Source organism: Mobula birostris, chromosome 9 (genome assembly GCF_030028105.1).
Source record: "Mobula birostris isolate sMobBir1 chromosome 9, sMobBir1.hap1, whole genome shotgun sequence".
In the NCBI taxonomy this organism is placed as follows: Eukaryota; Metazoa; Chordata; class Chondrichthyes; order Myliobatiformes; family Myliobatidae; genus Mobula; species Mobula birostris.
In genome coordinates, this window is record NC_092378.1 from 105,405,810 (window position 1) to 105,422,101 (window position 16,292).

The 16,292-nt window shown below is 37.7% G+C and overlaps 1 protein-coding gene across 1 annotated transcript in view; it reads right to left on the bottom strand.

Moving 5' to 3' along the window:
• Window positions 1-1,297: 1,297 nt before the first annotated feature.
• Window positions 1,298-16,292, bottom strand: part of gid4 (GID complex subunit 4 homolog) — a 42,031-nt gene continuing 27,036 nt past the window's right edge. Inside the window, exons 5-6 of the mRNA XM_072269478.1 lie at window positions 9,930-10,060; window positions 1,298-3,513 (exon numbers count right to left, since the gene is read on the bottom strand). Coding sequence (XP_072125579.1) covers window positions 3,450-3,513; window positions 9,930-10,060 — 195 coding nt within the window. The 3' untranslated portion in view covers window positions 1,298-3,449. The remainder of the gene's footprint in view (window positions 3,514-9,929; window positions 10,061-16,292) is intronic.

Consider the following 16,292-nt stretch of genomic DNA (forward strand, 5'->3'; position numbering starts at 1 on the left):
TTTTCTGTTGTCAATGGGTAAACTGACTTAAGAAATCAACACTGCTGTGGAAGGCACTTAATGTCCTAGAACCTCCAGTTTTTTGCCATGATCAGTTGGCTTCATGAACAGGTACGTGCCAAATTGAACCGAATTCTAGAGGTGAAACAAGTGTGACTACCCCGAGAACATCAACCTACATGTGACCAAGCGTAGCATGAAGAAGCCCTCGGTTGCTTAGTCATACCTTGACTAAGATGGTTGTCATAGTTGAAGATCAAACTTTCAACCCTGAAACATTAAAGAGCAATAGTTCAACATCTTCAGCTGCTTCATTAATGATCCTTCCTTTCATCACAAGGTCAGAAGTGAGGATATTTGCACAACATTCAACTCTATATGCAACTAACACAGTCCATTCCTGCATGCAGCAAAACCAGGGCAACATTCAAGCACTGGTTGCAAGCTGCAAGTAATATTCAGGCTCAAAAGCATCACGTAATGACCATTTCCAACATGGATAGACAACAATAACTTCAAATATAACACTGAAGCTGCCACTCATAGCTGAACCTGTTTTACTATTCTTCAGTTATTATCTTGTGCAAGAATAGTAAACTTCCTTGTCAGTCGATTCCTAATGAATTAGTTACCTCACTGGGTTTATTTAGCAAATTGCAACCAGACAAAAATCAATTTTAATAGCACCCAATTCAGATCTCACTTCTTTTCATCAAGAATACCTTTGTACCTACCTTGGTATTTCAGATTTTTTAAGAATCTATTCAATATACATATGTTGTAATTGATTTACTTGTTTATTAATTATTATTTTTCTCTTCTATATTATGATTGTATTGAACTGCTGCTGCTAAGCATCACATGCCAGTGATAATATATCTGATTCTGATTAAGAATAATTTTCTCCAGGTAAATTTAGTATACTGCCATGTAGTTGTTAAAAAAGGCATAGTATATTTTCCCACAATTAAAAATATATAACCACAAAAACTTCCAGGTGAGATTGCATATGTGAAGTAGGGAATAGTTCAATATGACCTTTTTGCAAAAAGATGTTTCCTTCAAATGAAAGGTCATCCATCAGAAAAGTTAACTTGCTTTTTCCTCTTTCCTCTAAAAATGCCTGAACTGCTGAGTATTTCCAGCATTATGCTTTTATTGCAGATTTTCAGCAACCAATCTTTCCTTTTCAATTTTCTTTGTGCTGATAGTATACTCCATTTACACAAATGAAAAGGAAGCAATAATAGAACAACACTCAATACCATCTCACAAACAAAATACAAACTCCATGAAATATTTCACAGGATCTTTATTGGCTGTGGTATCCTCATTAATATCACCACAGATCTGCAACTTAAAGCTCCCGGTGTCTCATGAACAGTGTAATGTAATAAAACACTCATTCCCATGCTCTGATTTATACAATAAAATCAACTCACTTTCAAACCAATTAGTCACTGTCAAGTATCAACATATCAGACTCAATGTACAAGGGATGCTTCACTCTAATCAGCATTCCTGCCTTGCACTTGCACAACTCTTCATTTTTAAATAAAAAAATGGATTTTCAGTTTTAGATTTTCAAAATATTCAAAATTCAAAAAGGAAGTCATGAATTATGTGAAATGAAATAATCCTATTTTCCAAAAGCATTGGGATGGTATAAAGCAAAACACTGCCCTCACTTTCAGATTAGGGTTCAAAAATTAAAGTCCATATGGATATTTCAGGAGAAGCTTTGCTACCTCCTTAATCCAAACATAATCTTGATCTGTAGATAATATTCCTCTTTCTATTTACTCTCAAACAAACACATGTACACACATTATCATCTCTCTTGGCAAATCGGTAAAGCATTTATCAAGATTTAACAAATTAATGAATGGACAAAAAAGCTGGTGCAAAATACATAGTAAAAATGATGGCACTATATTTCTCTGATGTCACTGGATTGAGATAGGTACATTTTTTAAAATCTTACACAACAGATGCCACCTCAAATATCATTTTGAATGGTAAAACATCCATTAAATCAGATGAATTGCTGACTACAAAATTGTAACTATTGCCATCTTGTTCAATGAAATCCAATTATAGCTATTAGATTTAGATATAATATGGTGCTATATTTAGAATTTCATAAAGGCGCAGTGGGGTTTCTCAATGTGTCAGAGAAAGTTAACATCTTACATTTTGTCATGAAAATACGACTACCTGGAAAAAAAATCTTGCACCAATTTTGTTAAAACATTTATTTTTTTTAAATTAAATAGGCTGTACAATTTGGAAAATCTTCTTTCTCCCATATCCACTATTCAAGTGCAACATCCACCAGCATCTCGCTAGTTTGACCCATAGTCAGATTAACAGTGGATTTGTTCTGACCTTATGTATACTTAATGTTAAAACTCTTGATCCAATACTTTCCCCCAAAAGGGTTTGCACAAAGGCTTTCCTTGGAGGGAGTCATGATAGCCTGTAACCACAACCTCAAAATGAGCAATATACTGTGCATGGAATTTCCTACTGATGTAATGTAAATTGAATATTTCTGTAATTCCTTGTGTATTATCATTAAAGGCACACAATATCCTTCTGAACAGCTGAGATAGCACCAACACACACCCCAGATACATTCACAAAAAAAAACCTCAAACTCCACACACAGCATGTGTTAACTGGAAATTACAAAGCTATAGCCTGGCAACTGCTTTCAAAAGGTTTGATTTATTCTTTATAACTGCTTGATTAGGTCAAAGGCCTTACTAACACTGCCAGGCATGTCATTTCAAAATGCTCTATACAACTTGAGTCTTACAAAGATCAGTTTTTTTTTAAATTCAATGGAGCATTTTATTTTAAACTTTACTTCTCCCTCCGATACTGTTTTGTGGTATCTAAACAATTGCTCTGTTAAGATAAGGCCACTTCTGTTCTCCCATAAAAACCCTAATACAGAACATGTGCAACAGCACCAGCAGCATAGATAAAAAGGACCACTGCCATCTAAAGAGTTCAAGCTTGATTAGCAATGTATAAAAATAGCATCAGCAAAAGAAAAAGGGAAGAAACGAAAGCACAATAGCACACAGCTCTCACACTACTGGCTCATTGCCAGTTCATGTACAACAAGTTAGAAATACAAGAAGAACTTTATAAATCAGAGATCTAAATTGAAAATCTGTAAGTGCCATTTAAATTATCATTAAAAATGAGATTAAAATGGAGTTTTCTTTTGCTTGGTGAACACAAGCTCCAACAGTCATGCACTTCGATTGGATTATTGATGCTCGAGCTCCTCATCATGTTGTGATCGGTCTGTCAGCAGCAGAGAAACAATTGTTCTCATTGTTACAGAACACTTTTCTCTCTCTACTCTCTCAACAGCTCCACTGTTTGTCAACTCTCTTCCTCCAAATGTCTGAGGCAGATTGCATTGATGAATGTCACCGGAACTCATAGATCGGAGTGCTGTGTTCAGGGACATGTGTCAGATTTAAAGACTGATACCTGTTAAACAAAAGCAATAATTCAATCAAAAATTAAGATTCAAACCTATAAATATACGATTAAAAAAAAAATTGTGTGGAGGAATACGAGGGAAAGCTATCAGCTGGGGCCCATGCTTACCATCTTGCAAGCCTGACTGAAAATTTTAATGTCTGAAATTAGGTTGGATCAGTAGAAAACATAACAGACATTTTCTCTCCTAGTTAACTACTAATTGTGTGATCTAAATGTTTGCATAGTCCCACATAGATAAAGGATCAGCAGTGTATATTACATTTAATGTCTTCACCACATACAGGGGCAGCAATTGAGAAAAAGTGTATAATTTAATGTTCAGCTTCTCAGACATTTAGGGTGATTACTTGCATTTTGTCATATAGTTCGTACAACTAATGTTACTTCTCACTTTAATATTTCATTTTTACCAATAAATTTGCAGTGAAATAGTTCATGGCATGTTTAAGTAATACATATATGAAACAATATATACATGTCATCACACAAATTACATCATATGGAATTACAATATTGTAGCCATTAGTGAGACTTGGTTGCAGGAGGGATAGGACTGGAAGCTCAATATTCTGGGGTTTTGTTGTTTTAGATGTGACAGAGCAGGAGGGATTAAAGGAGGAGGGGTGTCATTATTAGTCAGGGAAAATATCATGAAAGTGCTCAGTCAGGAAAGACCAGAGAACTCATCCAGTGGGGCAGTATGGGTGGAACTGAGGAATAAGAAAGGTATGATTACATTAAGGGGGCTATATTATAGACCACCCAACAGTCCACAGGATACAGATGAACAAGTTTGTAGAGAGATTGCAGACTGTTGCAAGAAACGCAAGGTAGCTACTATAGGTGATTTTAACTTTCCACATGTTGACTAGGACTCACATACTGTAAAAGGACTACATGGGAGAGAGTTTGTCAAACACGTTCAGAAAAGTTTCCTTAATCAGTACATAGAAAATCCAATGAGAGAGCGTCCGATACTTGATCTCTTATTAGGGAATGACAGAACAGGTGATGGAAGTTTGTGTAGGGGAACACTTTGATCTAGTGATCAGCTAACACATTGGTTTCATAGTAAATATGGGAAAAGATACATCTGGTCCATGGTTGAGATTCTACAAACCCCATTTCCAGAAAAGTTGGGATATTTTCTAAAATGCAATAAAAACAAAAATCTGTGATATGTTAATTCACGTGAACCTTTATTTAACTGACCAACTTAATTGTATTTTGTAAACATACACAAATTTAAAATTTGATGGCTGCAACACACTCAACAAAAGTTGGGACAGAGGCATGTTTACCATTGTGTTACACTTTTTAATCGTTTTGGGACTGAGGATACTAATTGTAGTAGATTTGCAATTGGAAATTTTGTCCATTCTTGCTTGAAATAAGACTTCAGTTGCTCAACAGTCCGTGGTCTCCGTTGTCTGATTCTCCTCTTCATGATGCGCCATACATTTTCAATAGGCGATAGATCTGGACTGGCAGCAGGCCAGTCAAGCACACGCACTCTTGTGTCTACAAAGCCACGCTGTTGTAGCCCGTGCAGAATGTGGTCTGGCATTGTCCTGCTGAAATAAGCATGGACGTCCCGGGAAGAGACGTTGCCTTGATGGCAACATATGTCTCTCTAAAATCCTAATATTCGCCTCAGAGTCAATGGTATCTTCACATACATGCAACTCACCCATGCCGTGGGCACTGATGCACCCCCATACCATCACAGATGCTGGCTTTGGCACCTTTCGCTGGTAACAATCAGGATGGTCGTTTTCATCTTTGGCATGGAGAACTCGACGCCCGTTTTTTCCAAAAACTAGCTGAAATGTGGACTCATCTGACCACAACACGCGGTTCCACAGTCTTTCGGTCCATCTGAGATGAGCTCGGGCCCAGAGAACTCGCCGGCGTTTCTGCATAGAGTTGATGTATGGCTTCCTCCTTGCGTAATACAGTTTCAAGTTGCATTTCTGGATGCAGCGATGGACTGTATTGAGTGACAATGGTTTTCTGAAGTACTCCCGAGCCCAGGTGGCTATAATTGTCATGGTAGCATGACGGTTTCTTAGGCAGTGCCGCCGGAGGGCTCGAAGATCACGCGCATTCAACAGTGGTTTCCGACCTTGCCCTTTACGCACTGAGATGTCTCTGAATTCTCTGAATCTTTTCACAATATTATGTACAGTAGATGTTGAAAGACCTAAATTCTCTGCAATCTTACGTTGAGAAGCGTTCCTTTTGAACTGATACTTGAATATTCTGTGCACTTTTCAATCTTATTTTAACTCTGTCTCAACTTTTGTTGAGTGGATTGCAGCCATCAAATTCTAAATTTGTGTATATTTACAAAATACAATTAAGTTGGTCAGTAAAACTATTGAAAATCTTTTCTTTGTTCTTTTGTTGGTTAAATAAAGGTTCACGTGAATTAACATATCACAGATTTTTGTTTTTATTGCATTTTGGAAAATATCCAACTTTTTTGGAAATGGAGTTTATAAATTGGAGAAAGGCTGATTTTGATGGTTTCAGAAAGGATCTGGCCAGTGTGATTGGGACAGGCTATTTTCTGGCAAAGGTGTACTTGGTAAGTGGTATGCCTTCAAAAGTGAAATTTTTAGAGTACAAAGCATGTATGTATCAGAATAAAAGGCAAAGATAACACACACAAAATGCTGGAGGAACTCAGCAGGCCAGGCAGCAACAATGGAAAAGTTGATGTTTCAGGCCTAAACCCTTCATCAGTCATAAGCAGGCAAGGCAAAAGAAAATCCTAAGAGATTCTACAGATATGTTAAGAGCAAAAGGATTGCAAGCGACAAAATTGGTCCTCAGGAAGATAAGAATCGTAATCCATACATGGAACCAAAAATGGAGGACGTAAATGGATTTTTTGCATCTGCATTTACTCAGGAGGCCGACATAGTCTACAGATTAGTAGTTTCTGAGATATTCAAACCACCCCTTCTGGCACCAACAATCATTCCATGATCAGTCACTTAGATTACATTTCTTCCACGTTCTGATGTTAGGTCTGAACAACTGAGCCACTTGACCACATCTGCATGCTTTTACACATTGAGGTACTGCTACATGATTGGTTGATATTTGCATTAACAGGGTGTACAAGTGTACCTAATAAAGTGGCACTGTGTATATGGATTTTATGAAAGCATTTAAGAGATGTACAATAAAAATTATAAAATAAGCAAAAAATCAAAAGCAATTAAGTGGCAGGGGACAGAAAGTGGTTAGAGGAAGAAAAAGACAAGAGGAATGGTCTCCAACGGGGAAGATGTAACAAATGGTGGACAAGGCTTTTATCTTATTCATTGATACATTACAAATAGGAATAAAGAAAAAATTAAATTTGCATATAACATTGTTAGGGGACAGCAATTTGTGTTCACTGGAATGGAATACTATAAAAATAATATAACAAGTAGGAAGCATTGAATCAGAATGGAGTTCAGAAAAGGAAATATGAAGCCATCCATTTCAAATCCAAGAAAGACCTAATATTTTTGTATACACTTCAAAAAACAAATTTGTAGATAATTATCTTTTAATATAGCAAAACACCCCAAGGAATATCACAGCAAGTCATAGGTATCTGGGCTGAGATCCAAAAACTTTGTCAGAGAAAGTTTTAAGGAGTATCTTAAAAAAAAAGACAGATGTACAGAATGAAGAGCCTTATAGACAGATTCGACACCTTAGACTATCAATATTGGAGTGACCAAGGCAAGAACTGGAAAAAAAAAAGGAGAAATTTAAAGATTTGGGGGTTGTGCGAAATTACTGGGACGAAGTTAAGTGTGAAAGATTTTATCTGCTTTAATGAATTCATTTTTGGGCACCTTATCTACTGAGAAGCTATTCTTGCTTGATACAAGCAGTTGAATTTTGGATCGCTATAAGTATGATGCACTTTTCCCCCTGATAAGTGGTAGAGGAATTCTGAAAAGATTGGCCTAAAAGAGGACCAAGTAGGTTGCTCGAAGGATGATCTAATTAACAGTTAAAACTGCACAGAGTGCCTGTCAACCAGTCAATAAATGGGTTGAAAATAGAAACAAGACCAACATAAATACAAGTGGTGCCATTTTCTGCAATGCAAGGGTGTCTGCCCTGGGCTAGTACTCAGGCTGCAGAGGCTCCCCTCTTTCCTGCAAATGCCTGCAAGAAAATTAACTTAAAAAGTAGTTTATGGTGACATGCCTAATCTGGTAATAAGTTTTCTCTGAGCCAGCTCATCTACTTGAATGCCACTGAGACCATGCAAAAGAAGTGACACCCTCAGGTATCGCAAATAATAAGACCAGAGTGAATGCAAAAGAACCTGCCTAGCATCACTGTGTCTCACCATACCTTTAGATTTGTGCTTTTTCTGTTTACATCCCTGATGAAGATGCTGGGCTGGGACATACTGTTCAGCTAGTCAATAGTTCTATAACTACAGTACATATTAAAACATGTAGATTCTATGTCTGCATGCTGTTGTCTGAGCAAGGAATGGGCTGGAGGTCAGATATGCACAAACATCCAACACTGCACCCCATCACTGGAGTCATAATGGAGCCTGAGCTGTTGCACAGAATGAGTCAAGGGAATAGATATACTTAGCGTCTAGCCATCGTCAAGCATCTAATGAGGCTCCATTCAGTTAAGGGTAACCACCTCTCATTTAAAAGTTTATATTCATCTTCATGTTTTTGTTTCATTCAGTTTCTGTCTTATATCCTTGATTAAAAGTTTAATAAGTTATAAGTTTAAAAAAAATAATTTTACTTTTAAACACTGAGGTGTTTAACAGAACACGTCAAAAACAGTGAGAGAATGTGGATGGGACATTATCTTCAGCTTCATTTGTGGTGACTGCCTTCCATAACACCCAAGGCAATGGCACCAGCTGGATGTCACCACAAAATGTAAATGCAGCCATTGAGCTACTGCAGAGGGCAATGGTGAAGTGTCAGCCAATACTTTGGGGCCCATGCAAGGATAAAAACGGAGTGGTTAATTTATAATGTGTATATTTAAAAGCATATAAAATCTTGCATGATCTGAAAACCTTATGGTTTAGTAAAAAAATTATTGTGCACCATCGCCTGGCCATAGCCTGCAACTGCATGGGGTCTAAAATCATTCTTAAAGTAACCTGCCATACTAACTGGAAATTCCAATTAATAATGTGAAATATCCACAGAAATGCATAATAGGATTGTTAGCAAAACACTTGAAGGGGGTTTTTGAGGCATCCTTACAACAGGTTGGCAAATGCAGTTCAATTATTCATCTAGGTTAGTTGGAGTAATGAGGATATTCCCTATCAAAGGAATGTAACATCTAGTGTTCGGTAGTGACTTATCCCATATATTATTCTATTTCACTACATACTAAATCATTTATAAATAGAGGACTGATTTTTCCTACTGACAAGTGACATTGAGTAACATAGTAGGATGGGAACATCAAGGATACAGATTAGATGATTCATTTTGACTAATCTAAGTCATTCTTCCAAAGAACAGTTTCTTTTTATATTCAATTATGGCATGTGAACAATCTCATAGCATCTCTGGTGGAGTGTATTTCTACAAATCTTAATGGTGTGGAATTCCAAGATTAGTACACAACACCATTTAAGAGATCATACTTCCCATCCATCTGATATCATTGACCTTCTTGCTAGAAGGAAGTGTCAGAATATCCTAGGAATAACAACGCATTTTGTAAATGGAAAACTGAATTTGCAACAGTGTACTCCTGATGGGATGGTGAAGAATCAAATGAAGTGAGCTGCTTTTTTCTGGATTGTGTCAACCTTCTTTGTGTAAGCACGATGGGCTGAGAAGTATGATCTCCCCCTTCCATAATTCTACAATAGTTGGAATTCAAAAACAGCAGTCACCCATTTTGGATAAAAATAATCATTTTGAAAAGTGATGCTGCAGAGGAATAAACATTTAGGAATCCACCTACAAATCCTTTTAGTACAGTTGACAAGTACAGAGAGCAAATCAAAGAGACTGGAATGCATTTGGAATTAACATTCAATATTATATTTAAGGTACAGATGGTTACGTTAATTGAAATATTTAAAGTGAAAAAATACCATGACAGATCTTCTCTGTTGAAAATTATTTCTTCATGTTGGCAATTTCTACTGAGGGAATACTTTTAAAATTAGAACGAGGACAAAGCTTTTTCAGAAAAATTTAATTTTCTCCTTCAAGGAGTAAATAAAACTGGGTACAGATAATCCAAAATAATTCAGGCCAAGGAGCTGAAATATTTTGCTTTATCATGTAATCAAGAATCATATCAATCATTTCTGCAAACTGAAATAAAATATTAAAGTTGTTTAAATTGAAATGTTTACAAGTTTCTCTCACCATTCGGAACTCCTGTGATAGTAATAGCCCTCTATTGAAGCTGTGGATTTTTGGAAGCAAATGTAATAAAAGCCTGCAAAGGAAGCACCGCTGATGTCTTTGATTGTGTGATCAGGGACCAAAAATTGTTCCTGTTGGAAAAGAAAAAAAAACTTGGTACAATTAAATCAATTTATAGAAGTAACCTCTTAAAAAAAAACTTTGTAAACTAAATCCAAATTTAGTTCCAAATATATGAAACCTATTGGGAATCTTGTAATTAGAATCAACATAAATAAACCAAAACAACTGCATTAGCCAAAGAGGCTTGTTTATAAAAAGAGGCACAATACTGTTTGAACACAATGCAGAACTGAGTAACATGGAGCCACTTGCTTAGAATGTTGCAAGTAAAATACCTGAAAAGCAGTATGCTTCTTACATAGGTACGCCATGAGGAAATGTAACTAGCACAGAATATCCTATTGTACAGAATATCCTCACACAATAAACATTGCTTAACAGAGAGGGAACATTACATCACTCTTCCCATTTGAACAGCTAAGATACAAAGAAAAAAGAGGTAAAGCCTGCAAGAAACAAGATTTAGTTTGATAAAATGATGACAAATCGATCAGATATAAAGGGGACAAAATGCTTGAGGAGTGCAAAAACACAATTATATTCTAGATAATGAAAGTAAACTGAATACAACTTTAATTGATGATTGAATATCTGGATATTTTCAGCATACCTGCAGGCATGAAAAAGTAATCAACTTTATGAAGTGTTTATAACTTACGTTTGTCCAAGGTGGAAAAAAAGGGAAAATGTGAAAGCTTTGCTAAAAGCAAACCTTTCAAGGTGTCAATCTTTTTTTGCATCCCAACATACCTTTAAGATATCCCAAAGCACTTTACAAGAAATAGAATACTTCACAAATCCCATTTTTAAAAACAAAAATGAACAATTCATGTAGTAGATTGTTAAAAAAGTCTCTTTAGTTCTATTGTAACAACTGTGCCACAAAGTTAGACAGATGAATTAATGCTTGCTCCAGAAACATCACACATGCTGACAGATTAGTGCAGTATCACAGGGTATGCCGAGGAACAGATGTACCTCAACCACACTGTATTTTATATGCACAGACTGATTTCCACATTTACCAACGATGCAACAGCAACTGCATTTAAAAAACCATTTCAGTCTGAGGATTTTGAGATTGTGAAAAGCGTTGCATAAATTCTAGCCTATACACCTTGGCTTCTCTTGCAGTTGCACAACTTCAACTGATTTAGTTTTTAGCTTTTATTGATTGGTAATTATAAATGACCCCATATCCCCAAATCTCACCTCATAATATTGACAGAGCTGCCTCATCAGCTGAAATTCTTCCCTCCAATTTCCACAGCTTATTTCACCTTCAGAAGTTTTAATAAATTCTACTAACATTGCCAATCACATCAGTTAGTTTTCCTCATGCACCTGGTCAGGTTAGTGAAGCAATTTAGGAGCCTACTGCTCTCAAGTCAAAGTTGCTCAATTCAAATATTAAAATTAATCTTGGCATTAAATTCACATTTTACTTTTTTTTTAAAAAACACTGTTGAATACATGTTAATGGAGAATTTGCATTTTAAAACTACTTTCAGATTAACTGGGAATACAGAAATTAATGCACTAACTTTTTGGAGTGCTTTAAGGAAGTCTCACATTTCTGTCCTTTCTTTGAAACTGCTCTAATAACTTGCCAAAATACCCAAGATTAGTAGTTTTCATAAAATGATCTCAATTTAAACTAGTTCTGTAAAATATTGCACATTATTATACACTTGGGTAGTAATCACAATTTTGTTGGAAAACAAAATGAGGAATTTTTAATATATATAAAATCCTACTAAATTATCTTGCTCAGCTAACAAGGAATGAAATAATCAGTTGTGAAGAAAGTCAAATTTCAGACCAAAGTCACCAGTATCAAAGCGGTTCTGTTTATTTTTGAACTGGGAAAACATTACATAGGAGATCCAAGCTGTTGGTGTGCCCTCCTAAAGAGCATGTCTATTCTGTAGGGAAAGAAATGTAAAATGGGAAATCTCCATAAAGCTATCTAAAAGACTAGGAAAGGCAAGGACAAAAACTTGAGTTATAAGCTAATTCCATTATAGACTTGCTCTCACTACCATCTATTTATTATCCAATTTAAAGTGGTACAAGTTCATGCCTCAATTTGTTTAAAAAACTAAATACGTATTTAAAAAAACTTAAACCCAAACCCCCCTTCTCAAAAGGTATCAAATGTGCTACTTTCAAAGGTTCTTCAGAAGTTCTGTTTCATGTGTCCACTGTCCTCATATTAAAGTGAACTTTGGACAAATGGTAGAAAGCATCATGAATAAAACAGAATTTTCCCCTCTGAGTGACTTGCGTTTCAAGGCAATAAGTACAGACTGTTAACTTGTACACTTACTGTGTTGGCAGCCCTTGCGCACGGAAGATACTTTGAGGTCCTGTGTTTCGGGATCGCAATCATGGAGGGAAGTTGCTGTGCATCAGTTGATAGAGGCAGGCATGGCATCCACGTCGTGGAGCAGATGTAGGCGGGACTAAAAAGAGGTGTTGAAATGTATTTGAGTTGGAGGATTTTTATGGAGCAGTTGCAGAAGGATGAAGTCAAAACATTAATGAGCTCAGTATCTTGGAAATCCTTGTCAGCTTCAGGCAGTTCGGAGAAAATTTAAATCTGTTTATGTTGCGATGAAAAAACAAAAAAAAAAAAAAAAAAATCACTGTTCCTCTGCACCAGTATTTATTTTTCTTGGTGCACATGTGGCAGTCATGGGATAGTTGTGTCCCAAAAGAATGGTTTTGGAGGACTTTCCCTCCTTCCCAATTGAGAAATGCCTTGCCTCTCGATGCCAGCTTGTTCCACTCTCTTTTCACTCCCCTCCTCCCGTCCTATTGTCCAAATAATAAATATGGCCCAAGTGAAAGTGGTAGGACCCAAATTTATTTGGATGCAAATTTATTGATGATGAAACAAAATCAGTTTGGTTTCATCATAAAAAGCATCACACCCTGAAAGCAAAAAAAAAACAGTACAGTGGCTAAAAGCAGACTTCTGACCTTCAACACAAGTGATTCCTTGCTAAAAATACTTTGTGTTCAGAGTTATTAAAATGTGGTCAAAATAAAAAGTTACTATGCAATTAAAATGCATTCCAGGTCAACTACATACTTCTCATTTATAGCCCTTTATATATCAAGGCCTTAGTAAAATTCATTTTATAAAGTGCCAACTTTTAGATGAATCATACACATCCACCTGAAGAGGCAAACACCCAGCACTTCCCTTTTGAAGAACAAAGTTCTTCCGGTGCTTGAGTCAAGATCCACCATCATCAAATCATTGCAAGCATCTTGCTGTGTGCAAATTGCTTGTTATATACAACTACAAAAGGCTGTGAAGTGCTTTGGGATATGCTGTGGACATAAAAGGTGTTACTTAGAGGCAAGTTTTCCTTTTCTTGTAAGCATTTAGAAATTACACTTTCTATTTTTGAGGTGCTCCTGGATAAATTTCCAATGATAAAAATCTAATAAGAAAGAGGATCCTCTAGGAGTTAGACCTCTCTTAAGCCAGGTTTCAAAAACAAGTTTTCATTACCAATGCAAGGTCATATGCACAAAAGGATTTCATTTTCACTACTATTCTTCGAACATGGGGTATCCGGCAGCAACTTTACAAGATGAAATGTTTGATAAATTGCCAAAAGTTTATAGTTTCTTCTTTCAGCCGCAACTTGATAGAAAGCTACTCAAAAAGATGGAAACTAATTCATAGTTAAAAGAAAATGTGATGCCCATGAAGCTTGGACGTAAAAGAGCAGTGATTCCCATTTAGTGAATTGAAAACCCCATTCCCAAATATCCCTAGTTTTATTGAATATGTGGGCATCTTACTATTATGGGAGAATAGGTTATAATATCTGCGAAGTAACTACAAATCAAATGATCCACTGAAGTATAAAGTCTAGAAATTTCAGTATTAGAAATTGACAAATTGTAATATCAATTTTAAACAAGTTTCCCATGCAGGAACCAAAATTCACTGAATACCTCAAGTGATTTGATGAAGATTTTAAATTTACATCACACTACCAATTTTAAATAGAGGTAACTGAAGGAATATTACTGAGGAGAAAGCATTAGAATGATAGGTGTTTCACCACTGTTAAACGATCTGTTTTCAAGATGTGGGAAGCAGCTAATATCTCAGCACTTCAAATGAAAAAAATCAATTATAAGGTCAGAAATGAAGGACAAGTCAATTTTTGACAAATATATTCAATAAATCTTTGCTTCCCTACAGTAATCTTATTTTTGGCTTCTGTATTTAGCAGAAAGTCATGCATTTTGATTATCAGTCATAAAAAGTAGATGAAACATCCTTTCCTGTCCTGTCAGAAAGGGCTTCACTTGACTACTCTTCACTATGTCAGTCGATATTAGCACTTCTCACTTCAAACATCAGAACAAGAATACCAACCTCCAAAATTCAGTAACACAAACACGAGGAAACCTGCAGATGCTGGAAATTCAAGCAACACACACAAAATGCTCGTGGAATGCAGCAGGCCAGGCAGCATCTATAGGAAGAGGTACAGTCAATGTTTCGGGCCGAGACCCTTCGTCAGGACTAACTGAAAGAAGAGGTAGTAAGAGATTTGAAAGTGGGAAGGGGAGATCTGAAATGATAGGAGAAGACGGGAGGGGGAGGGATGGATCTAAGAGCTGTAAAGTTGATTGGTAAAAGGGATACAAGGCTGGAGAAGGGAGAGCATCATGGGACATGAGGCTTAGGGAGAAAGAAAGGGGGAGGGGAGCACCAAAGGAAGATGGAGAGCAGGCATGGAGTAATAGTGAAAGGGACAGAGGGAGAAAAAAAAAAGAGGGGGAAAAAAGGGGAAAATAATAAATAAGGGATGGGGTAAGAAGGGGAGGAGGGGCATTAACAGGTTAGAGAAGTCAATGTTCATGCCATCAGTTTGGAGGCTACCCAGACGGAATACAAGGTGTTGTTCCTCCAACCTGAGTGTGGCTTCATCTTGACAGTAGAGGCGGCCGTGGATAGACATATCAGAATGGGAATGGGACGTGGAATTAAAATATGTGGCGACTGGGAGATCCTGCTTTCTCTGGTGGACAGAGCGTAGGTGTTCAGCAAAATGATCTCCCAGTCTGCGTCGGGTCTCACCAATATATAGAAGGCCACACCGGGAGCACCAGACGCAGTATATCACCCTAGCTGACTAACAGGTGAAGTGTCGCCTCACCTGGAAGGACTATCTGGGGCCCTGAATGGTGGTGAGGGAGAAAGTGTAAGTGCAGGTGTAGCACTTGCTAAGTGCCAGGAGGGAGATCGGTGGGAAGGGATGCGAGGGGGGGGGGGGGGGGAACGAATGGAGAACGGAGTCACGTGGGGAGCGATCCCTGCGGAAAGCAGCATCTTTCCGCCCCCCACCTTTCTGCTTTCCATTCATCCCCCCCAACCCTTCTCATCGATCTCCCTCCCGGCAATTATCCTTGTAAGCGGAACAAGCGCTACACATGCCCCTACACTTCCTCCCTCACCACCATTCAGGGCCCCAGACAGTCCTTCCAGGTGATGTGACACTTCACCTGTGAGTCGGCTGGGGTGACATACTGCGTCCAGTACTCCCGATGCGGCCTTCTATATATTGGTGAGACCCGACGCAGACTGGGAGATCGTTTTGCTGAACACCTACGCTCTGTCCACCACAGAAAGCAGGATCTCCTACTGGCCACATATTTTAATTCCACGTCCCATTCCCATTCTGATATGTCTATCCATGGCCTCCTCTACAGTCAAGATGAAGTCACACTCAGGTTGGAGGAGCAACACCTTATATTCCGTCTGGGTAGCCTCCAACCTGATGGCATGAACATTGACTTCTCTAACTTCCGTTAATGCCTCCCCTTCTTACCCCTTCCATTTTCTCCCCCCCCTTTCTCTCTTTTTTCTCCCTTTGTCCCTCTCACTAACTCCTTACCTGCTCTCCATCTTCCTCTGGTGCTGCCCTCCCCCTTTTTCTCCCTTAGCCTCCCGTCCCATGATCCTCTCCCTTCTCTAGCCTTGTATCCCTTTTACCAATCAACTTTCCAGATCTTAGCTCTATCCCTCCCCCTCCTGTCTTCTCCTATCATTTTGGATCTCCCCCTCCCACTTTCAAATTTCTTATTATCTCTTCTTTCAGTTAGTCCTGATGAAGGATCTCGGCCCGAAACATCGACTGTACCTCTTCCTATAGATGCTGCCTGGCCTGCTGTGTTCCACCAGCATTTCGCGTGCATTCCAAA